The sequence below is a fragment of the Somniosus microcephalus genome, chromosome 5 (assembly GCF_052327205.1).
Source record: "Somniosus microcephalus isolate GS21.2 chromosome 5, FLI_Smic_1.0, whole genome shotgun sequence".
Taxonomy (NCBI): domain Eukaryota; kingdom Metazoa; phylum Chordata; class Chondrichthyes; order Squaliformes; family Somniosidae; genus Somniosus; species Somniosus microcephalus.
Genome location: NC_140991.1, coordinates 272,958,316 through 272,984,569, shown reverse-complemented (window position 1 = coordinate 272,984,569; position 26,254 = coordinate 272,958,316). Strand labels below are relative to the sequence as shown.

General features: G+C 41.5%; 1 protein-coding gene across 2 annotated transcripts in view; it reads right to left on the bottom strand.

Annotated features, from left to right (window-relative positions):
• The window catches only part of anln (anillin, actin binding protein), a 97,782-nt gene extending 72,786 nt beyond the window's left edge, over positions 1–24,996 (bottom strand). Inside the window, exons 1-3 of one of the 2 annotated variants that reach the window (XM_085988960.1) lie at positions 24,779–24,996; positions 9,069–9,216; positions 5,912–6,163 (exon numbers count right to left, since the gene is read on the bottom strand). In XM_085988960.1, coding sequence (XP_085845086.1) covers positions 5,912–6,163; positions 9,069–9,216; positions 24,779–24,796 — 418 coding nt within the window. In that variant the 5' untranslated portion in view covers positions 24,797–24,996. The remainder of the gene's footprint in view (positions 1–5,911; positions 6,164–9,068; positions 9,217–24,778) is intronic. The other variant, XM_085988961.1, reaches the window with a different exon arrangement.
• Between the last annotated feature and the right edge of the window lie 1,258 nt (positions 24,997–26,254).

Genomic DNA, 26,254 nt, shown 5'->3' with positions numbered 1-26,254 from the left:
CTTGCCACTCTCTGCTCTTCTAATGCTGGCTTGTGCATTCCCCTCCTTCCGCTCTGCCATGTGCCAAAGCCTTTAGCTCAAATACTCCCTGAAACCTTGCTACATTCTCCCCCCACTCCCATCTTCAAAGGCATCCTTAAAACTTACCTCAAATGGCACCTTCAAATACCTCTCTGAATTAGTCTCCTACTTAGGGTTGCGAAGGGGTGGAAAGTTTTGGTAAATTGCCGGAAATTTTCCACGGGAAGTTTAGCTTGGAAATTTTGCCCAAAAAGCACATGCTAGCATAATATTGTTTTTTTTTTTTTTGTATTTCTTTCATTTTTTCCCCCCACAGGTCCTCTTAAAATTACTAACAGAGATGGAATCTTAATTATTAAGGAATTTCTTAATCAATATATGTTTATCTTCTTACTTGGCTCGTTTTAATAATTACAAGTTACGTGTGTGGCTGTGAACAAATGTGTCCTGATTGGTTGGATGAGTGGATGAGCGATTAGCTCCCTCTATTGGTGATGTAGCGTCATGCGTGCACAGGTCATGCTTCCATCACATGGAGCATCAGGAAAAATTTACTCACCTGTTGCAATCGTGCTGATCGACCGCAGTTCGACACAGACGAATGCCCTTTATTTCTCTGCATAGAACAATGCCACGTTTACCGTCGGATGGGTGGAAGCATTTTATCCCAGGCATTAAAAATGGAAAGACTGTGTACATGTGCAAACACTGTACAAAGCCATATGTAAAGAATGCCACGAAGATGCAGCAGCATTTATCCAAATGCAACAACTTCACTCAAAGCTCATAGCAGTCAGCCCAGAGTTCCTCTGCTTCCATTCAAGAAGATGATGGTTCTCATTCAGCATCAGGCTCCTTATCAGCAGCAACTCCTGGCCCACTTGGAAGGTTCTTTGATACAATGGATAACCATAGCCAGAAGAATGCAGATGAGTGCCTTGCTCGAGCTGTATATGCGACAGGCTCACCCCTGATGCTCACAGCCAATATGTACTGGAAAAGATTTTTCAATGTTATTCACCCTGCATACTGTCCTCCCACCAGACATGCTTTGTCGACTTATTTGCTGGAGGCTGAGTATAACAGAGTCCAAGGAAAGCTCAAAGAAACGATAGAGATGGCAGACTGCGTTGCAGTTATCTCAGATGGGTGGTCAAATGTATGAGGGGAAGGCATCATAAACTACATCGTCTCCACTCCTCTCCCAGTATTCTTCACGAGCACAGACACGAAGGACAACAGACACACAGGCACATACATTGCTGATGAGCTGAAAGCGGTCATCAATGATCTTGGATCACAAAAGGTCTTTGCAGTAGTTACTGACAATGCTGCGAATATGAAGGCTGCTTGGGCTCAAGTGGAGGAGGCCTACCCTCATATTACGTCTATTGGGTGCGCAGCTCATGTCCTTGAGGCGCAGGTTGAGCCCATCATGGGTTTGAGAACCATGGAAAACTCTGTACAAGAGAGCCAAGCAAGTTGTTAAGTATGTCAGGGGAAAACAGGTAGTTGCAGCAACCTACAACTCCAAGCAAACGACAAAGAACAAGAACACCACACTGAAGCTGCCCAGCAACACTAGATGGGGTGGCGTTGTCACAATGTACAACAGCCTGCTGGAGGGTAAGGAGTCGCTGCAAGAAATGGCAATATCCCAGTCTGGGGATATGGAAACCACCATCAAGAAAATACTGCTGGATGATGTGTTTTGGGAGAGAGTGGTTAGCAGCCTTAAACTACTCTCACCAGTAGCATCCACAATTGCTCAGATTGAAGGAGACGACGCTGTCTTGTCAGATGTTCTCAGGCTTTTTGCTGATTTGCACGGTGGCATAGTGGTTAGCACTGTTGCCTCACAGCGCCAGGGACCCGGGTTCAAATCCGGCCTCGGGTGACTGTCTGTGTGGAGTTTGCACATTCTCCCCGTGTTTGCGTGGGTTTTCTCCGGGTGCTCCGGTTTCCTCCCACAGTCCAAAGATGTGCGGGTTAGGTTGATTGGCTATGATAAATTGACCCTTAGTGTTAGGGGGATTAAATACATGGGGTTACGGGGATAGGGTGGGATATGTGTTGGTGTTGGTGTAGGGGTTACGGGGATCGGGTGGGATGTGTGTCGGTGCAGGCTTGATGGGCTGAAATGGCCTCTATCTGCACTGTTGTGATTCTGTGATTTCTGTGAAAAGAACAAATCAGCATTGCATCCCTGCTGCTCAAGGCAGAGGAGAAGGCAATTGTTCAATTCATACAGACGCGTCAAGAATTTTGTGTCAAGCCGATTCATGCTGCAGCATACATGCTGGACCCAAAGCATGTTGGGAGACCAATACTTTCTGGAGAACAGATCAACAGCGCTTAGTGTGATTTCTACCCTCTCACGCCACCTCAATCTGGACGTGGGCAAAGTTCTGGGAAGTCTGGCAAAGTTCTCTACCAAGCAAGGTCTTTGGAATGGGGACGGGATTTGGGAATCATGCAAGCATATCAGTGCACATACCTGGTGGAAGGGACTTTGTGCATCTGAGGCCCTGTCACCCATTGCATCAATGATGCTCCAAATCCCACCTTCATCAGCGGCCTCTAAACGAAACTGGTCACTTTTTGGGAATATGCATACAAAGGTGTGCAACAGGCTGACTAACAAGAGAGTGGAGAAACTGGTGGCTATCCGGGCAAACCTACAACTTATTGAGCCAGATGCAGAAGTGTCCACCACACAGCTAGACAGTGACACAGAGGAGGAAATGGACATGTCAGAGCCAGAGAATCAGGATGAGCAATGGTGAGTCGAAGACTCATAAGTAGAAGACTCAAAGGGACAAAATACAGGCTAAATAAGCTGGCGCTCTTTTTATTTTATTTTAGATGGGTCTTTTTTGTGGGGGTTCAATAAAGTTCAAAATTATAACCTAAATAAAGTTTTGAAAGCCTGTTTTTATTTGTATGGAACAGTATGTCTATTTTGACAACAAAGATAATATAAGGGTCAGAGACAAAAACCATCAGTGTGCAAAAAAAACTCAAAATTCCCATGGAAAATTTCCTCTTAAAAATTCCTGGAATTTTGCACCCCTACTCCAGTTCAGGTCTGGGTCCTCAAGTATGAAATGCTTTGGGATGTTTTGCTATATTAAAGGCACCTTATTAATGTAAGTTGTTATGTGGCTGTTGACGAGACCATTTACTACAGTACACATCGGAACTGAAAGTATTTAGCTCTTGGTTACCATGATCAAATAGAAGTAACAGTTTTAACAGGTTAGTTCCCTCAAGTTTCTGCTACTAATTTTGCCCAAGTTAATGATGAGCTTAACCAGTCATCAAAAGGCCTTCGCAGCCTTAAAAAAAATGCATATTGTTGCAGATGGCATCATGATGTTCCACTGTGGAGCATAAACACAGTGCCACAGTGTGCCAAGATACAAGCTTAATCCTCAGTCGGATGTGCATTATCTGGGGACGGAAACCAGGAGAAACTCCTCACCAGGTTGCTGTTGCATACCCTTGCTTGCTCCCCAACCCCCAGCCAAGCAATGATCATTCCTTCTGTCATTATGCCCTTGTTCTTCAGAACTCTCCCTTAAGTGGTCCTTGTTAACTTTCCCTTTTACTATGTGCTCTGTTCTTTGTGGCCTCCCCCCATCACCCTACCATCTTTATCGAAGGAGCACCCAGTGTTCCTCTTTGTAAAGATTTCAATATTCCCCAACTTGAGGGATACCATTAAAAAGTGCAAATTGTTGATGTTCGTAGTAGCAAGTGTACAGAGCCCTCTAATGGCCAAAATGGTGTATTGCTACCTTAAAAAAAAAGGATTTTGTATTATGGGCCAGAAATTCAGATCTCCACGGGTGAGTGCCGGTTTCGTGCATGCACTGCAAAAGCGCTGGAAACGGGAACTTCCATTCCCTTGAAGGAAGGGGTTCACAGGTCAAATGTGTGCGCCAGAGAAGCAGAGCATACGTCTGGAACTTACGGGTTTTTTTCCCCCACAGGTTTCTCCGGGAGGGCAAGTCTCTAGCAGCTGCGCTTTTAAAAAGCAGTCGCAAGGCCTGCTTTTAACAAGGGAAGTGGTGAATTAAGCAAAATTTTTAAAAAATTGCCACAGGTTTATTATTTTTAAATACTTTGAAGGCAAGTTTATTTTTAGCCCTGTTAAAAAATGTAATTAATTTTTTCAAAAAATAACAAATAATTTAAATTTATGTAATTTATAGTTATTTTAAAAATGTGATTTTTTTTTTTTTTTTTTTTTTTTTTTTTTATTTATTTGAAGTTTTAGTTAGGTTTTGGGGGTGAACTCTATTCATAGATTTAACAGGTCTTCCTGTCAAATCTATGAATAGAGATTCCCTGCTACGATTGGCTCTCCATGGCCCACATGATCCCAGGGACGCTTCGAACTAACTGTGCCCCTGGGATATGCAAGCACTGCACGCCGGCAGCTGAAGGAGGCCCAGGATTGGAATCCCACACGGGCCCACAGCACAACGGCAGGCGCGCTAGGTAAGTAATATCTCCCTGTTGACTTTGAATTCAGAAACTTCTAGAGTTGCTTCCATTTGAGCCACTCATCATTTATCTTTCTTGCTCACCTTTCCCAATAACCAGTCATGCAAGCTTCACACACATCAAAAAAAAGTTGTTCATCTAATGACTTTTCTTCTGTTGTGTTATTTGTAGAGGATCAGATGTATATTTTGAATCAATAAACCTGCAATTATTATATCATAACTGATCAGTATGTGGGACTTTAACCCAGTTAGAAGGTCGTGGGGTTCAAGCCCGGCTCCAGAGCCTTGAACGCATCCTCCAGTCTGGCACTTCAGTGCCAGACTGAAGGAATGCTGCACTGTCGGAAGTGGTGTCTTTCGTATGAGACATTAAAGCGAGATCCCTTCTGCCCTCTCAGGTGAACGCAAAAGATCCCACGGCACTATTTTGAAGTAGAGCAGGGGGGGGTTCTGGTGTCCTGGCCAACATTTTTCCCTCAACCAACACCTATAAAAATATAGATTTCATTGTCGTTTATGGAACATTGCTGTGCGCAAATTGACTGCCTCATTTCCTACAACAGTGACTACACATCAAAAGTACTTAATTTGCTTGTAAAGCGCTTTGGGACGTCCCGAGATTGTGAAAGGCGCTATATCGATGCAAGTTCTTTCTTCCTTTAACATAGGACCAGGACACACCAACAACAGTAGATATGTTCTTTTAATAATATTTAAGATTATGAGACAATTAAGTACTTCAATTCCATTATTAGACCACTAAATTTGAACATGGAAGTCTGGACTACTTGAATAGAATTTCAAAGGCAAGTACATAGCCATTACTTATGTTTAAAATGATGACAATCTGAATTCTTGGAGTTTCTTCTGTAGGAGAAAAGAGGACCGCTAGTATAATACTTTACTGACTTTCCATGGCCCTGCAAGCCTTGCTACTGGCCAAACTGAACTCCAATTCAAGCCTCTTGCGCATCCCCGATTTCTTTCACTCTACCACTGGCGGCCGTGCCTTCAGTTGCCTAGGCCCTAAGCTCTCCGCGTCTCTCTCTCTCTCTCTCCTCCTTTAAGATGCTCCTTAAAACCTACCTCTTTGACCAAGCTTTTGGTCACCTGTCCCACTATCTCCTTATGTGGCTCTGTGTCAAATTTTGTTTGATAAAGCTCCTGTGAAGCAGCTTGGGGCGATTTACTACATTAAAGATGCTAAATAAATGCAAGTTGTTGTTGGAACATTAAGACAGAAAGGCCAATTGCTCTCCACTTCCACTGCAGTAGAGCAATTCTGAATATCTGAATGAAGCATTGTTTTAAAAGAGAAAGCAAGAAACAAATCACATTAAAATATACAATTACATTCTAACACAATTAGATCATACCAGAGTCCCTTTGGCATAGTTGCTCTGCCAACCTTTGCATCCGATTCTTCACAGAAGTAATAGCGAGTTTATCTTGGTTCATCTTTTGTTCTTCCTGCTCCCCAACTAACCGTACAGGTTGATTTGGAGGAAGTTGCGCAATAGGAGCAAACACAGGAGTTTCTGTCGCTTTATTCTCCATCTCAGGGATTGGGGTTTCCATTTTATCTGAACAGCGTTTTTTGGATGGAGAAGGCTTGGTCGATATTTTTGCTACATACAACAAAACAGATTCTTAGTATACGTCTGCAAAATAATGTTGAGGAATGTTGCCACTCAAGTAGAGAATATATACAATAAATTGGGGGGGGGGGGGGCAAGAGGAGAGGAACTAAGTATGGCATAAAATTTAGGAATTTAACATTGTAATTTATGCTTACAAATGCTTGAATACTCATTTGTTTAATTACTGTTTTTCACCCACTCTCTGAAGCCATTCTTTCAGTCAATGTGCCCTTGCCTTCTGGGATTCTCTCCCAAAACCACTTCACCTTCTCCACCTACAAATGCCTCCAATGAACTCTCCCTCCCTGTAGGTAACTGTCCACCCTTGGTAATCTTACTACGCACAGTGCAGCACCATTTTGTCTGAACACTTCCTATAATTATAAATATTGTGCAAAAGGAGTTTCATGACTTAATGCAGGAGCTGTAAATACTGGCAATAGTTTGAGTGCCATCACTCAAAGTCTGTGTTTTACATCAAGCATGGATATCATTCCCCATACCTACAAAAAAGCTTTGGTTCGTTCCCCCTTCCAAAGACAGAGCTAGCCTTTAAAAAGGTGCATAAATACTTAAAATGTTACACCACAGAAACAGGTCATTTGGCCCAACCAGTCCATATCAGCATTTACCCTCATGCCAGCAAATAACTCTAAGCATAGTTACCCACCCTGCTCCCATCTCCCTTCAGCCACCTATCCAATCTAATCATAAACGTTGACAGTTTCTGCCTCAAACACTAACCCTGGCTCAGAGCTCAAAACCCACAATTTTAACTAGAAAGATACAACTGTGTGGGGCTACAATAGGGCACTTTGTTTAATCCAGAGCCACACTTGGGGAGATTTAATGACAAAATTGCATTGGGTTTCGGAGTCCAAGTCACTAATGTAAATTAGAAACAGTAGCGGCCCAACACTGATCCCTAGGGTTCCCCACTTGAGCTTTTCTCCCTCTCTGACTCAACTCCTATAGCAAGTACTGTACTAGCTGTTATCTGTCCGTCAGCCAATTTTCTAACCGCACGCAAGGTTTATCCTGAATCCCCACAGCTTTAGCCTCAATAGCCTTTCATGTGGAACTTTGGCAAATACTTTTGGAAGTCTAAATACAACACGTTGTAGGGTTTTCTACAGTTCACTACAATGTCATTTCCGCAATGCAGTGAAGGAGATTGGTCAGGCAGGACCTCTCCCTTCTGAATCCAGGTTGGCTGCTATTAACCAAGTTATTACTGTACTGATAACCTTTAAGTTTACAATTGATAATTGATACGATTATTTAAGATGGCATTGAAATAAAATTAATGGGTCTGTAGTTGCCAGTGGCCAAGTCTTCATCCTTTTTAAATATAGCTACCATGTTGACCCATTTTCAATCTACTGGTACCTCCCCAGTGTCCAATGACTCCCTCAGTGAGTCAGTGCCTCAGAAATCTCTTCTCTCCTTTAGCACTCTAGGATAAATACCATCTATCCCTGGGGAGTTTTTGGTCTGAAATTTGCAGTGGGTAATAACGGCAAACTAACAGCGTTCACTGTTAGTATCACTTTGAAACTGACCACAACTTCAGGATGTAGCGCATGCGCATCTAAACATGGAAATCCTTAAGTTGCGGTCAGTCCTTCACTGCTCAGACACTGGCTGTACCGTGGACTCGCCCCCCCCCGCCATCCCCATAGTCAGCCATCAGTGAAATCAACAAAAAACATTGAACAGCATGCCCCAATCAATTGGGGTAGTTTCAGCTTTGGCACAATCGCGAAAATGCACCCAAAATGCATTGATTAGGTTACAGTTCAAGTTTCCACTAAATATCATTGCATAAACACAAACTACAATCTTCCATAAACCAGCACAATCGGGCAACATAATAGAATGCAATTATTTTCCCCATTAAAAAGTATTCCTTGATGTATTTAAGAGTGGTAACCGGAGGCTGTTTTAATACAGCTGAAAATGGGTTTATCACAAAAAACACATTTTTTGAGTGCCCAGTGCTCCACCTGTGAGTAACCCGATTTAAAAATCACTAAAAATTACAAAACAAACTACACTGAACCATTTACAACATTCATTGGTGTACATTAGTCAGTTTCTTAGTAAATTAAATATTTTTTGTTATTAAAAAAACCTTTAAAAAATGTGCCTACTAGTGCCTGTGCATCTAAGAAAATGAGCGTTATTTGAAGAGCCTTCCCTAACCAGCGCAATCGTCGGATTCTCGCAATGTCGACATGGGGCGTGGCCAATTTTGTGGGCAGGGTCTGATCCAAGCAAATTGAATCTTGAACCAGCGTCAAAGATTTCAGTAGCTCGAGCACAAGTGTTTTTGGAGGTAACTCACAAGATTTAAATTCCCTAATCTTTTACACTGATTCGGCCGATATCACCCAGATTTTGCTAATATTGACGACGTAAAGGAACAGAAACTCTATCCCAATGTGTTTAAGTTGCTCCATTATTCCGGTGCTTTAGCCTTTATAAAGTTAAAGTTATATACCCAGCTCTTTTGGTAATTCTGATCCCCAGCTCATATTGAACTTCATCGTTCTGTGGTCACTGTCTTCACCTGTGCAACAACTTCAGTATTCTCTGCAAATGATTCAGAAAATGTAAATACCAGGTGAAGATGAGCACTACCTCTAGCCAAGTGCATTAAAGAGAGCTATTGTTCAGCATTTCAGCCAATGGTATGTACATATTACATACAACAGAGAGTACCTTCAAATTTCATGTTTAAAGTTGCAAGTATAGACTCCCTGTATATGGGACATGTAGCACACCAAGGAAAAGTACTGCTACTTCAGAACAAACGATTACTGTTGTAATTCATTTGTGGACTACAGGACATCTTGCCTCAGAATCAAGCACACAGTAAGGGTGCTCTTACCTTCCTCAGTTGTTTGCAATGGCTGGTTGCTAGCCTCAGACAAAGGTTCCCTGGATCTTTTTGCAATTTGTCGAGCAGCTGCTGTGGGCCTCTCAGCCATCTTCTTCTGCAGATTCTCTCGCCGAGCCCGAGTTCGTTCAAGTAGTTTCTAGAATAGGTAACAATTCAGTGTATTGTCCACAGCCTCATATTAAATCACGGATTACACAATACAAACACTAAGCAAATTACATCATTTCATTCAATTTAAACAATAAGCTTTTATTAGGGGAAGACAAGTGGAGCACAAAAACGATTTTATCACTAAAGCCAAGATGTACTAGGCTGAAGCATAGATATTGTTTTGAAAAAAAAATCTTCAAGCACATCAAGAATTGCAAAATATTGAATCATTGATTATGTGATGAGTCAGGCCACTTATTGCCTTTCAGCTTGATTAGAATTAGTATACAGGAAACTTTCGATTAACCGGCCCCTAAATAACCAGAACGCTCTATCCACCGGCAAAATTCAGGAGGCGGTTCAGGTAACTTTTTTTACTCCATTTGTTGCTGTGCAAGGGTGTAGCTGAAGCTGTTGCTAAGCTACAGAGACGCTTGCAACTTGTGCCGATTGTTTTGAAGCTGTGCAACAGGGTTTGTTGCTTTATACGGAGCTCTGAGCTCCGTATCTTTTACTATAGCGTTCGGTTATCTGGAATTGTTGATGAACCGGCAACACGTCGGTCCCGTCCGTGCCGGATACCAGAAAGTTTCCTGTATTCTGAAAAAAATTACACAGATTTCACTGTTGTATTAATGTTATATGCAGTGCAGAAAAGTGTACAATCTCGGATTTAAAATGGTTTTTAAACATGTGGGTCTATAGCAATTTCTCATTTAATGTGTTCCCAACATGCCAATTAATATCACAGGGATAGCTTTACTCCTAGATTAATACACTTCTGCTGGGAAAGTACATGAACTGCTTCACAGGCCTTGCAGACTACAAGCCTTGCTACTAATCTTAGAGTCGCTGCTTTTTATAGACTACAACAAAATCATCAAAAACATAGAGACATCTTGCACATCAAATAACTTATTAAACTGAATTCTTTCTTCGCCCTACAGTAGAGACACGAGCAGTGAAAACGTGAATGGGACATGCAACTGCAATTTTAGAAAATGATCAACCATACCAATGGGTAGATAATCTAACAGTCTTGCATTTGTTCACCTCTGCATAACTGAATTATTACAAAGTACAAAAGGAAGCAGAGGCAGAAAACGATAATGAGCATCAATGCACAAGTCATGCTCTGCCAGAGCATACAGATTACTCTTAGTATCACCCTTGCAGCCAAGTGTCAAGAAAAGACACAATATTACAGCTGTGGCACAAGTAGAATAAGTCTCTACTTATGCTGAACACAAGAATGAAGTAACAGTACATTCAGTGTTGTCACTGGAAATTCCCTAAACCGCAAAGGTGGGTAGAAAATTTTCATTCTATGCCCATGTAAAGCAACAATTATAGATTTTGGCTTTCTGAATGTCCAGTTCAAAATGCCCTCTCTAGACACAATCTAACCCTTGAGTGAAGCCCCGGCAGTGTAGTCATTAAGCAAGTTGAGGTGATGAGTTAAAGAGAATCACATACTAAATCGGGTTGGCTTCAATGCCATTTTTCTCACAGCATACTGGCACTAAAATGCTAAATAAGCTGGGTGGCAACACTGGGTACATGTATGTTCTAATGAAGATCACTTCCAATCTATTAACCTATCTTTCCCTTTCAGCTGCTGCCCGATCTGCTGATTGAGCAATATTTTTATGAAAATAAACTGATGCTATATGTATGCAGCTATTTTGCAGTTACTTTTCTACAATACCTTAAGTAGTCACTAGATGTCATTATTATAGGACTTAAAATACCCTGTCCCAGCAGTTAAAGCAAAATATCCAGAGGTGAAACAAGGAGGATTCTGGCGACAGATTCAAAAATGCTGAAATATAAATCGGGAAGGAAACTCTTACAATTTGCATTTCACAGATTACGACAATAAAAAGCTAAATGGTTATAATTCCAATACAAAAGGGCAAAAGTAAAGTTCAAATGCCACAGTAAGGACACTATGAAGCATCACAAGCAGATGTGGCAGTTATAACAGTGGACACAAATGGGAATGGGAGAAGACAAATCTCTACACATTTATGCACAACGCAAAGTATGGAATACCCTCTTAATGCCAGATTTTTAATAACAAAGAGCGGACAGAATGCTCAGTACTCATTCATTAAGGCTAATTCGTTACAGGGAATTTACCTGAAAATCACGCTAATTCAGGTCACCTCAAAATTCGCAGGATGTCAGGCTAGGACAACTCAAAGTACAGATGAGAGAAGCTATTCAGTCCATCCTTCCGTAGAAACTTATGGACTCCATTACAGCATCTTGACTGTTTTCAGAGCTTATGCTTCCACTATCCTACTGAGATCATTATTCCAGGTATGTGTGTGAAGGTATGCTTCTGACATCAGTGATATCAAGAAACGGCTGAGCGCACTGGATACAGCAAAGGCTATGGGCCCCGACAACATCCCAGCTGTAGTGCTGAAGATGTGTGCTCCAGAACTAGTCACGCCTCTAACCAAGCTGTTCCAGTACAGCTATAACACTGGCATCCATCCGATAATGTGAAAAACTGCCCAGCTATGTCCTGTCCACAAAGAGAAGGACAAATCCAATCTGGCCAATTACTGCCCCATCAGTCTACTCTCAATCATCAGCAAAGTGATGGAAGGTGTCGTCGACAGTGCTATCAAGCAGCACTTACTCACCAATAACCTACTCACTGATGTCCAGTTTGGGTTCCGCCAGGACCACTCAGCTCCAGACCTCATTACAGCCTTGGTCCAAACATGGACAAAAGAGCTGAATTCCAGGTGAGAGGAGAGGTGACTGCCCTTGACATCAAGGCAGCATTTGACCGAGTGTGACATCAAGGAACCCTAGTAAAACTGAAGTCAATGGGAATCAAAGGGAAAACTCTCCACTGGCTGGAGTCATACCTAACACAAAGGAAGATGGTTATGGTTGTTGCTGGTCAATCATCACAGCCCCAGGACATCGCTGCAGGAGTTCCTCAGGGCAGTGTCCTAGGCCCAACCATCTTCAGCTGCTTCATCAATGACTTTCCCTCCATCATAAGGTCAGAAGTGGGGGTGTTCGCTGATGACTGCAGTGTTCAGTGCCATTCACAACTCCTCAGATAATGAAGCAATACATGGACAACATTCAGGCTTGGGCTGATAAGTGGCAGGTAACATTCGCACCACTCAAGTGTTAAGCAATGACTATCTCCAACAAGCAAGCGTCTAACCACCTCCCCTTGACATTCAACGGCATTACCATTGCTAAATCCCCCACCATCAACATCCTGGGGGTCACCATTGATCAGAAACTTAACTGGACCAGCCACATAAATACTGTGGCAACAAGAGCAGGTCAGAGGCTGAGTATTCTGCAGCGAGTGTCTCACCTCCTGTCTCCCCAAAGCCTTTCTACCATCTACAAGGCACAAGTAAGGAGTGTGATGAAATACTCTCCACTTGCCTGGATGAGTGCAGCTCCAACAACACTCAAGAAGCTCGACACCATCCAAGACAAAGCAGCCCACTTGATTGGCACCCCATCCACCACCTTAAACATTCAATCCCTCCACCACCGGCGCACCATGGCTGCAGTGTGTATCATCTACAAGATGCACTGCAGCAACTTGGCAAGGCTTCTTTGGCAGCACCTCCCAAACCCACGACCCCTACCACCTAGAAGGAGAAGGGCAGCAGGCGCATGGGAACACCACCACCTCCAAGTTCCCCTCCAAGTCACACACCATCATGACTTGGAAGTATATCGCCATTCCTTCATCGTCGCTGGGTCAAAATCCTGGAACTCCCTCCCTAACAGCACTGTGGGCGTACCTTCACCACACGGACTGCAGCAGTTCAAGGCGGCAGCTCACCACCACCTTCTCAGGGCAATTAGGGATGGGCAATAAATGCTGGCCTTGCTAGTGATGCCAACATCCCATGAACAAATTTTTTTTTTTTTTTTTTTTTAAGTCCTGAACTTGCCTTTTACCAGTTTGCACCTATGGCCCCCATGTCCCACAGCAGTGTTTTAACTTGATATAGTGCTCTAAATTAACCTATTATCTGTAGTATCTTATCCTCTATAAAGGGTTATCTCTTATTCACCTCCTTTCAAAACTGATGTGTTTTTCTAATCTTCCCTTATATTTCAGTCCTATGATATGGAAAACCAGCTTCAGGGCCATCTCAGCACCAGTATCAGGACGTAGCATTTTCCAAAGGAAGTTAAATAATGCCAATTACATAGGTATGACGGGCGAGTAGGCTAAAGTAGATTGGGAAATAGAAAAGGTATGGCAGTAGATAAGCAGTGGCTAGCATTTAAAGAAATATTCCATAATTCTCAACAAAAATACATTCCATTGAGAAACAAAACCTCCACGGAAAAAGTGATCCATCTGTGGCGAACTAAAGAAGTTAAGGATAGCATTAGATTGAAAGAAGAAGCTTATAATGTTGTGAAGAATAGTAGTAAGCCTGAGGATTGGGAGAGTTTCAGAAACCAGCAAAGGATGACCAAAACATTGATAAAAAGGGAAAAAATAGAATGAGAGAAAACTAGCAAGAAATATAAAAACAGATTTTAAGAGCTTCTATAAGTATGTAAAAAGGAAGAGAGCAGCAAATGTAAACATTGGTCCCTTAGAGGCTGAGGCAGGAGAAATTATTATGGGGGATAAGGAAATGGCAGAAACGTTAAACAAATATTTTGTATCTGTCTTCACAGTAGAAGACACAAAAAGCATACCAAAAATGTTGGGGAACCAAGGGTCTAATGAGGGCGAGTACCTCAGCATAATTAATATAAGTAGAGAAAAAGTACTCGCGAAACTAAGGGACTAAAAGCCGACAAATCCCCTGGACCCGATGGCCTATATCCTCAGGTTCTAAAAGAGGTGGCTGGAGAAATAGTGAATGCATTGGTTTTGATCTTTCAAAATTCCCTAGATTCTAGAACGGTCCCAGCGGATTGGAAGGTAGCAAATGTAACACTGCTATTCAAGAAAGGAGGGAAGAGAGAAAACAGGGAACTATAGGCCATTTAGCCTGACATCAGTAGTAGGGAAAATGTTGGAATCATTGTTAAGGAAGTGGTATCAGGGCACTTAGAAAATCATAGCATGATTAGGCAGAGTCAACATGGTTTTATGAAAGGGAAATCGTGTTTGACAAATTTATTGGAGTTTTGAGGATGTAACTAGCAGGGTAGATAAAGGGGAACCAGTGGCTGTAGTATATTTGGATTTCCAAAAGGCATTCGATAAGGTGCCACATAAAAGGTTATTACACACGATAAGGGCTCATGGGGTTGGGGGTAATATAGTAGCATGGATAGAGGATTGGTTAACAGACAGAAAACAGAGTAGGAATAAACGGGTCTTTTTCAGGTTGGCAGGCTGTAACTAGTGGGGTGCCACAAGGATCAGTGCTGGGGCCTCAGCTATTTACAATCTATATTGAATGACCTAGATGAAGGGACCGAGTGTAATGTATCCAAGTTTGCTAACGATACAAAGCTAGGTGGGACAGTAAGCTGTGAGGAGAACACAAAGCGATGGAAAGGGATATAGATAGACTAAATCAGAGGGCAGTAAGGTGGCAGATAGAGTATAATGTAGGGAATGCCTCGTGCAAGAAACACAGAAAACTAGCATGCAGGTACAGCAAGCAATAATGAAGGCAAATGGCATGTTGGCCTTTACTGCAAGGGGGTTGGAGTAGAAGAGTAAGGAAGCCTTGTTACAATTGATCAGGGCCTTGGCGAGACCACACCTGGAGCACTGTGCACAGTTTTGGTCTCCTTATCTAAGGAAGAATATACTTGCCTTAGAGGCGGTGCAACATAGGTTCACTAGATTGATTCCTGGGATGAGGGCTGTCCTATGATGAGAGATTATGTAGAATGGGCCTATATTCACTGGAGTTTAGAAGAATGAGAGGTGACTTAATTGAAACATACAAGATTCTGAAGGGGATTGACAGGGTAAATGCTGAGAGGTTGTTTCCCCTGGCTGGAGTGTCTAGAACTAGGGGGCATAGTCCCAGGGTAAGGGGTAGACCATTTAAGACTGCGATGAGGAGGAATTTCTTTACTCAGGGGGTTGTGAATCTTTGGAATTCTCTTCCCCAGAGGGCTGTGCATGCCGAGTCTTTGAGTATATTCAAGGCTGAGAGATAGATAGATTTTTGGACTCTAAGGGAATGAATGGATATGGAGATTGGGCAGGAAAGTGGAGTTGAGGTGAATGATCAGCCATGATCTTATCGAATGGCGGAGCAGACTCGAGGAGCCGTATGGCCTACTCCTGCTCCTATTTCTTATGTTCTTAAAGCTGTAGAAACAAAAATAGAAAACACTAGAAACACTCAGGCAAGTCAGCATCTGCGGAGGGAACTCACCTGCTAAGTGATTCCAGCATTTTCTGCTTTTATTTTGGAATTTTCCCAGCAGTCAACACAATCTTCAAGGTATAATCTGACCAGAAAACTCTAGTTTCAACAGGATGGCCTAAATCTTGTATGCTACTGATTTGGCATGAATGCTCAGCATTTAATTTGCTTTATTGATCAGCAATGAGCATGGTAGGTAACTGCTGAATCTGCTTTCACTCCCTCATCTCTTTCAGTCTCTCCCCATTCATTATAAAGCAAATAGCGATAAAGGAGGTCGCCAAAGGGTTTCCAGCTTTCCAAAAATATATTTTTTAATTTGCGTATGTTTTACAGATACGTCATGGTGTACTACATTCCTTGCACACAATCTGCAACTTTTGTCAGTTGCGCTATATAATGACTACACATTAGCTAGGGCAGGAACAGTTAGAAAACTACTGCAACAGTTGCTTAGGTCTAACAACTGAAAGTTTGGTTACTTTCAAATGGTTTGGATCGTGTGGACTTTTCAGGTTTAGTATTTATAACTCTGTAGGAGGTGTATGTCATTTCGTCCTTAACAGCAGAGACCCAGTCTTCAATTTCTTCTAGTTGAGCAAGTGAATACAGCATTTTGACCCTTAATGAGTAGAGAGACAGGTCTGTTCATTTCCACAGGGTGCATCGCTGAACTGTGGCGAGGAGGAAGCACAGAAGTTGTCCTACATTGGGGTTTAGTATGGGCTCGTCCAAGAAGGAAATGTGCGGAGTCTGGTTTGGTTGGATTTGAGTTACGTATTTTATTATCAAGATGACATTCTGCCTGTAGAATTGGATTTTGTGCACATCCAGAAGAGAGTGCCTTCACCTAAAGATTCCATTTGTGCATACGAGAGGGGATGCAGCATGAACAATACATCGCTACCATAGACGCATTTTCTTTAAAGTAAGAAAAGGAATGAAAAAGAAAATGAGGAGAAAAATGATTCAATTTTAAAGTAGCAATCACTGAACTTTTGCCCATGCCGCTCTGGTAAGTTTCAGTATGAAGTAATCACCTACTTAAATGATGGAACTTAATTAAAAGAAGTGCCATTGCATACTCGTTCCTAAGCTTCTGGAGCTGCAGCCACTGGTAATGGGTGCAAGGACAGAAGATAGTCTTTCAAAAAGAAAACATCTGGGTAAATATTGGCCCGGATTTTCTGTGGCCCATGACCGTGTACACGGCCATAGGTGCCTTGCAAGTTCTGGGTTTATGCATGGACTACGCATACGCGAAAACCCAGAACTTGCGATCTGTCAAGAATCTTTTTGACAGATCCTCTGCATCCCTGGGAAATTGACATTCGCTGGTGGAGAGTTGGGCTATTTGCCCAACAAATGCCCATGAAACTCTTATACCTGGTAAAAACAGGTGTAAGGCCTTCTTTTACCAGTGCAAGGGTGAAAATAAATATTAAAATAACATTTTTTAAATCATTAACATTCAAAAACCTGTAATATAAGTGTGTGTTATTTTTGGCCCCATAAGAAATGTTTAAATTTATTTCTCAACAATTCAAATTTTTGTTTTAAATGTTTAATGAAATTGTATTTTGATGAATTTTAAACATGCAATGATTTTTTTTATTTCAAAGTTGTGTACGTGTTTTTTGGGCGATTCCCATTAAGCTTATAGGGATTCCGTATGTAAATAGAATCCTTATAAGCATAATGCGAATCCCCTTTCTGATTGGTTGGGCCGGCCCACGTGATCCCAGGGGCGCTTGCGAACCGTATGCGCCCCTAGGATACATGGGCCTCTTCGCAGACTTACACGTAGAGGCCCAGGAAACCGAGTCCTCGTGGATCCAGGACCATCAGGTAGGTTCGTAGATTTATTGCGGTTCGGAGGCATCCGTCCGCGGGAAGCCTCCGACCGCAAATTCAGGTCCATTATCTTTTTAATTAGGGTTTCTGCAGAATTGGGGATTTAGCTGGTGTTGGATGGTACACAATCAAGACATAAGGTTTTACTTGGTGGAACAGCAATTATATGTAACAAAAGCAAAATTATTAATGATAACAAAGTCGGGAGTTATACTGATCATGTTAGCCCAACGGAAAAAGTCGTTCGTAAGGCAACCATATTAACTGAAATTACTGATAATGTATAAGTCCAATTAGGTTCTCCTTATATGGAGTTCTATTTTAACTTTTAGTATAATCATCAATAATGCAGAAACGTTCAAATTGTCATGCAGTCAAGACGAGAAAAATGTATAAAAAGTAGCAGACTGTAATGAGTATTTGGATTTGTAATGGTTTGATCAACTTGTGTGCAGTGCTCAGAACCGTTAATGCAAGTCTCCAACCATCAGGTGTGGTAATAAGTGCTATATTTTAAAGTATGTTTAGGTATTATTGCAGTTCAATAATCCCATGAACGTTTGACCTCAAACATTTCAAGAACCTTATTGATTTTGAGGAATAGATAGAACATCTAATCATAAATAAAACCATACTTTAACAAAAGGAAGGAAAGGCTCACATTTATGTAGCACCTTTTATGGCCTCAGGACATCCCAAAGCGCTTCCATTTTTTTCACCTCCCTGTAATGTTGTTGCACTGATACTATATCATGTCAGGGTTGTCACTAGGATTTCAGTGAAATGTAATGATAGGGAGACAATGGAGGTTGGCGAGGGACAGAGGCTATAGATAAAATGGATCTGGGGAAAGCAAAGCTCAAGAGACCCATGACCATCATATGCATCCCTCTCTCCATTTGCTTTTCTCCCAATCAAGTATCAGAGATCCTTGATTATCAATGCTAAAAAGGGAGGAAATCTGGAATCCCAATTTTAGTTTGATCTGAGGTTTAAACGAATTAACTCAAAATTAAGTTTTAACCCAGAAGTCACTTGCATTTAAAGCATATTGAGCCACCTTCCATCTCCACCGAAGTGCCCGAGGTCTGATGTGTTTTGATGCATGACGCCAACTCTTAATTATCCAAGTGATGCAAGTTAAATATATTCTTGTGGTCTAAAGTAAATGTGGTGCTTAAAGGGTTAAAGTAGAATCAATACAGAAAAGGAATTATGCAAATTCCATTTTTGCATGTAGAAGCTACATGCAATTTAAAATTGGTACTACAGTATATCATAGGACGCATCTGCTGTATGATTTGAACAGATCAGAATGCATTATTTAAATGTTGTCAGCTCCCTACTCACACATTACATAGTATTTACAGCACAGAAACATGCCATTTGGCCCAACAGTTTTATGCCAATGTTTATGCTCCACACGAGCCTACTCCCACCTTACTTCATCTCACCCTATCAACATATCCTATTCTTATCTCCCTCATGTACTTATCTAGCTTCCCCTATTTGCCTCAACCACTCCATGTGGTAGCAAGTTCCACATTCTCACCATTCTCCGAGTAAAGAAGTTTCTCCTGAATTCCTTATTGGATTTATTAGTGACTACCTTATATTTATGGCCCCTAGTTTTGGACTCCCCCAAATGGGAGTACACACTGGGAACTACACTAAACATTCCTGTAAAGTCCAATCTGATATTTGAAAGTTAAGAAACTTCAGTTTGAAACATTCACTTTCCAACTCTACAATTTGGTACACACCATTTTCCACTGAATCAGGAGGATAGCTAACAATCGGCTGCATTGACACCGTTTGAATATGTTGAAACACATACCAGGTCTGTTAGCCAGCACTGCACTGCACCAGAATATTTTTGTTGAAACAGCTGGATCTCATTCCTCAAGAATGTACAGTTCGGCACGTGACTAAAAATTCAAATCCGATTGGAGCAACTGACATACTGTACGACTATTTCAAACACATTGGGCAACATGCAAGATTTGAAACGTTCCATTCACTGCAGCGTTTCACAATCCCTTAAAGACCGGAGATGTATGTTAGTCTTTTAGGTGCAGTCCACAGCTAGATTTAATTAAAAGCACTATTACTGGAAACAGGAAAAAAAGTCTTAAAGCAAAGTTACTGCCTGCTCTTCAATTAAAAAAAGTTGGAACAGAAAGAGGAAAGGGAGAACATTCCCTTAAAAATGTAAAATTGTACCTCATTAACAGTACAGTATAATCAGTTAGGGATACAGCTGAATTTTATTGGGTAAAGCCAATGTACAACTAAACCACACAGACAAGATGGTTGTACATTTGATTCCTGTCCGTGCTGTTAGCCAGTCTCAGTTGGCGTGGCAGTACAACAGATATAATTCAGCTCAATGCCAATGAGAAACATCAGTGAGCGTTCCCTCTCCGCCCCACTATCTACTGACCCTTAGTAGAAAAAGTGTATGGATATCAGGTGAAGGCAGATCAGCCACAGCTAGGATTCCTTCAAGTAAAATAGCCTATCTAAGCTTAGAGAGGACAATTCAGTAATGCAATAGAATGTGACCAGCACCCATACCTCATCACAAGTTAGCACCATCAGTAGGGAGGGGGGAGGAGTAGAATGTTATTACAGTAGCAGGCAAAATATAACTAGACTTGTGTAGTGAAAATGATTTTCCACACCCTTATATAAAAAAAAAAGTAAAATATATTTTGTCCATATAAAAATACTAGCAATGGCCTGGTCTGAGACGAGGGAAAAACCATGTTAGCCACAGTACTGGATTCACAAAACCCCCCATCACAAGGTTTCTCAAAATCCAACTTATCTATGCAAGAAATTATCTGTTCTCCACATCTGGACAGTGAAACTATCAGGAAACAACAAATTCAGTGTTGGTCAAAAGCTGGTTTAGAGGAAACAGCAGAGGGTAGAACTGAAAAGGAAACACTGACACGCTTCAGACTGTATAACCTTCAGAGTCAGGTCTCAATTTGAACTGAAACAAAAATCAGGGCCAGATAAAATAGAACACATTGTGACCAATAGATTACAGTTAAGAGTTTTCTTGGCCATACTAATTTATTGTACATACAAGAGTAAGTATGGGGTAGAGGCTAACAGGTGAAAAAAAAGTAATTATGGCCCTTGTGTAAGAGTTAAAGATATATGGCATACAAGTATTACAATATTACATAAGGATATACGGCACAGAAACAGGCCATTCGGCCCAACTAGTCCATGCCAGTGTTTATGCTCCACTCAAGCCTCCTCCAGTCTTTCCTCATCTAAATCTATCAGCATAACCCTCTATTCCCTTCTCCCTCATGTTTGTCCAGCCTCCCCTTAAATGCATCTATACTATTCGCTTCAACCACTCCCTGTGGTAGCAAGTTCAACATTCTCACCACTCTTTGGGTAAAGAAGTTTCTTCTGAATTCCCAATTGGAATTCTTGGTGCCTATCTTATATTGATGGCCTCTAGTTATGCTCTTCCCCACAAGTGGAAACATTCTCTCTGTATCCACTCTAATCCTTCCATAATTTTAAAGACCTCTATTAGGTCACCCCTCAGCCTTCTTTTTTCCAAGAGAAAAGAGACCCAGCCTGTTCATCCTAGAAACATAGAAGATAGGAGCAGGAGTAGGCCATTCGGCCCCTCGAGCCTGCTCCGCTATCCAATGCGATCATGGCTGATCATCCTGTCCCTGCTTTCTCCCCATACCCCTTGATCCCTTTAGCCTTAAGAAATATATCCAACTCCTTCTTGAATATATTTAATGAATTGGCCTCTACTGCCTTCTGTGGTAGAAGGCCAATTCCTCAGATAAGATCCTTTCCTGATATGGATACCCTCGCATTTCTGGTATCATCCTTGTAAATCTTCTCTACACCCTCTCCAGTGCCTCTACGGTATATCCTTTTTATAATATGGCGACCAGAACTGCACGCAGTACTCTAAGTGTGGTCTAACCAAGGTTCGATACCAGTTTAGCATTACTTCCCTACTTTTCAATTCTATCCCTGTAGAAATAAACTCTAGTGCTATGTTTGCATTTTTAATGGCCTTGCTAACCTGTGTCGCAACTGTTAGTGATTTGTGTATTTGTACTCCGAGATCCCTTTGTTCCTCTACCCCACCGAGACTCCCACCCTCCAAGTGATGTGACCTCCCTATTCTTCCTACCGAAATGTAATACCTCACATTTATCTGTGCTGAACTTCATTTGCCAATTATTTGCCCATTCTGCAAGTTTATTAATGTCTTCCTGTAACTTGTTGCAGTCCGGAGTATTGACTATCCCCCCCAATTTGGTATCATCCGCAAATTTAGAAATTGTGTTTTTGATTTCAAAGTCTAAATCGTTAATGTAAATTGTGAACAGCAGTGGTCCCAGCACTGATCCTTGAGGAACACCACTACCCACCTTCTGCCACTGTGAATAGCTATCCTTCACTCGCACTCTCTGCTTTCTGTCTTGAAGCCAGCTAGCAATCCATTCTGCTACTTGTCCCCTGACTCCGCATTTTCTGACCGTATTTATTAGTCTATTATGGGGGACCTTATCAAGGGCCTTTTGAAAATCTAGATAAGTTACATCTACTGCATTACCATTGTCTACTCTCTATTACCTCTTCAAAAATGTCAATAAGGTTGGTCAAGCAAGACATTCCCTTTTGAAATCCATGCTGTCTATTCATTATTATACTTTTCGTTTCTAGATGTTCTTCTATTCTCTCCTTTAGTAGGGATTCCATTATTTTTCCTACCACCGATATTAAGTTGACTGGTCTATAATTCCCTGGACATGCTCTATCCCCCTTCTTAAATATAGGTATTTTTTCTCCAGAGTACAGACTAAATTATTCATTTATATACATTACGTGCCTGTGTACAGAAACACAAATTGTCTAACTCAAATCAGTATCACTATGAATTCAGTAGTGTAAAGGAGTGTATAAAACCTTCAGGCTATATCTACTTGAAAAAAATGGAATAATTAATAGATTTTTGTCTTTCCAAGATTGGGTTGCATCTGTAGAGAGAGAGTATTTTGAGCTATTTAACACAGAGTGAGGTACTAGTGGTGGGAGTAAATGGAAGTGAAAAATTAAAAAGATAATTTTTAGTTAACACGAGGATAGTTATTTTTCTATAGAGTAGTGATACCAACACACACTATATCCAACACCAAAATATAGCAAGTACCTTCGCGAGTGAGCCTAACTGTAACTCAAGAATAAGTCATAAACAAATTAGATGTTTCACTATAATTTTTTACTATGACCAGCACATTTCTTTATATCTATACTTGGCAGTTAACTATTACTGTAGAAATAGCTACAAATGTGATGCTTTGCATATTTCTAGGTATTTAAGGTAAGCATTATAGATTTTAAAAGCAACTGTTTAAATGGACTAACATAACAGACTCGACCCAGCTATGATACTTCCACCAATCTCCAGTTGTGGACCTTTTATTAACCTAATTATGATATTTGAAGTTTTCATTATCCAGTACTACAACTTGATCTATGGCAAACAAGCTTTGATATGTAGCTTTACATCATGACTGCAGATTTTATTGGAATACAACCTTAGCACAGCAGACCAAAGTTGCAAGAGTTGCTGGAAGGAAAGCAGTTTACTGAGAAAACACTCCTGTAAGCACTGCCAACCATTATTGTAATAACGGCAGTGAAAGTACAAGTGCATAAAGGGAAACAAAACACTAACTAGAAACACAATCTTGCAAATGCAAGCAGTAAAACAGTTGATTTGGCTTTTCCATTTTGTTCGGTCAATAGCATGGACTGCTGCAGCCAGAATAGAGCCAACACTGAACACAGATAGTTTATTTTCCAAATCTGTGAACAGCTTCTCTACTTTTTAGAACATCTGTATTCTATTTGTAATTGTTCTAATGCATGTCACATGTCTTGCAGTAAATTTTTTAAAATTGGTTATATTATCAGAATGAAATATTTACATTCAAACTAGTTGGAAAGTGCCAGCTGTGCATTCCTACAGTAAGAGTATGTCAGTGAGTCAGAGTCCGTTAGATATTGTAATGCAAAAGTGCCTACCAATAGTTTTTCCAATTACACCTTTTGGATAAGATCCAAGTCTTACAGCAGACACAAGACATTAACTGAAATTTCAGTTTGAGCCAAAGTGTAAACCAAACTGTGATCCAACAAACATGCTGTGTCCATGTAAGGAAATATGACTCAATTTCAAGTGTCTGCTGACAACATATTGTTAGCTGCTCATTTGCCAAGCCAGAATTTGAAGTTTTCACACCCCAATTCGGGTATGCTCTATTAAGACTGAAACAAATGAATACCTTTGTATTACAGAATCAATTTTTAAAAATGTTGTCCCCAACAATTCCTAATTATAAAACACAGCACATTTCAGGAGGTAAACCCATTCTTAGTGATCCTAACTCAACAATCCCTAATTTTTCCCCACTAATGAAAAGGCAGGCACAGATTGGAGAGTGGTGGAAATCAAGAATGATGACTTTAGTTTCAGATAAAGTAGAAATGAAAAAAGTGCAAATGCTGAAAATCTGAATGAAAACAGAAAATGCTAGAAACTGACAAGTCAGTCAGCATCTACAATGACAAAAACATAGGTGACATTTGGGTGTGTTCAGTCCTGGTGACAGGTTATGAAGTTTTGGGTGTGTGTGCACCCGTCATTTCAGTTTACAGATATTGAGTGTCTCTCTGCTCACCTCCTACATCCCATCCCACCCAATCACCACCACCCTACTACCCCCACACCCCCATCTCGTAACACTGTGAACATGACTGAGACAAAGTGTGTCTCCCATCATTCTGGGCTTCTCCAAGAGCATAGGAATGGACAAAAACAGTTGAAACAAAAATATTCATTTAACACAACAGAATGGCCATCTTACCCATAATAATAAAGACACTATAATCAGGACCACTGGTTTATTGTGAGTGAAGTAAAAGTCTATTTTTATTGCTTGATTGGCGGGTTCTAATCCTGGTTTTTGGGGGGGTTCCTGTTCTGCATGATTAGGAGTTTCTAATTCCCGTTTTGGGAGATCTTATTTTGCAATTCTGTCCATTTCCCCCACCCCGCAAACCAGTAAAGGACGAAACGCAGAGCTGGGGAGATGCGGGAAGCGCTGTTGGTGAGCCTCAGCGTCAATACCGAGTGACAGACCCAGCGCTGTGGGGATGCCGGGAGTCACAGGGATAGTTTCAACACTCCCCGCCATTCCATTCCCCTCGGCCTCTCCCACATAATAACAACCGCAGGTTACCCGTGAGGACACCCTGCCGCCCTACCTCAGTGAAAGGGTCCATGGTGCCCGAGTGCCGCGTCGCTCCAACCGGATTGAGCCCCTGTCAATCGATCCGTTTCCTTCGGCTCTTCTCGCGCTTCTGCCTCTACAACCCCGAGCTGCGCCAAACCGTTCAAAAATTTGAAATTCGGCGCCGCCAACGGTACAAGCTCCAATCGCGAGACTGCGAGGCGACGGGATGAGGGCGGAAAGCAACGGCCATTGTTGACGTCGCTTGACTGCCAACCATGCCCACCAATTGAAAACGGTGAGCGTCGCGTCAAGAGGTTTGATAGACAGGCTAATTGACCAATCAGAAATCCGGTGATTGCCTTGTCCACAATGCTGGGTTTGGATAGAGGCGGGGCTATGACCTCAGCTGGATCCTGGCAGGACAGCGCTGTAAATGCCACAGTTGAAAGGAGTGTATTTTCCCACTTCTGTCTCCAATTTTCTCACTTTACTTCGCCTCCTAAAACCGTTGCCTCCTTGCTGGGATACTGTAACTTGCATTGGTTGGAGGAGGAGGGCAGATTTCTCTCCTTCCCCCAATTTTATGAAAGAAAATAAAGATTTGCATTTATATAGCGCCTTTCACGACCACAAGACGTCCCCAAGCGCTTTACAGTCAATGAAGTGCTTTTTTTTGAAGTGTAGTCACTGCTAACCAAATTAGTAACAATATTGTGGAGGAGGAATTCCTGGAGTGTTTACGGGATGGTTTCCTGGACCAATATATCGAGGAACCAACCAGAGATCAGGCCATCTTAGACTGGGTATTATGTAATGAGAAAGGATTAATTAACAATCTTGTTGTACGAGGCCCCTTGGGTCGGAGCGATCATAATATGATAGAATTCTTCATTAAGATGGAGAATGAAGTTGTTGACTCAGACACTAGGGTCCTGAATTTAAACAAAGGAAACTACGATGGTCTGAGGCGCGAGTTGGGTAGGATTGATTGGGGAATGTCACTCAAAGGGTTGACGGTGGATAGGCAATGGCAAACATTCAAAGACCGCATGGATAAACTACAGAATTTGTTCATCCCAGTTTGGCATAAAAATAAAACAAAAAAGGTGACTCAACTGTGGCTAATAAGGGAAATTAGGGATAGCATAAGATCCAAGGAGAGGACATATAAATTGGCCAGAAAAAGCAGTAAACCTGAGGATTGGGAGCAGTTTACGATTCAACAAAGGAGGACAAAGGGATTAATTAAGAAGGGGAAAATATAATATGAGAGTAAGCTTGCAGGGAACATAAAAACTGACTGTAAAAGCTTTTATAGCTATGTGAAGAGAAAAAGATTGGTGAAGTCAAGCGTAGGTCCCTTGCAGTCAGATTCAGGGGAATTTATAATGGGGAACAAAGAAATGGCCGACCAATTAAATACATATTTTGGTTCTGTCTTCACAAAGGAGGACACAAATAACCTCCCAGAGATGTCGGGGAACATAGGGTCTGATGAAAGGGAGGA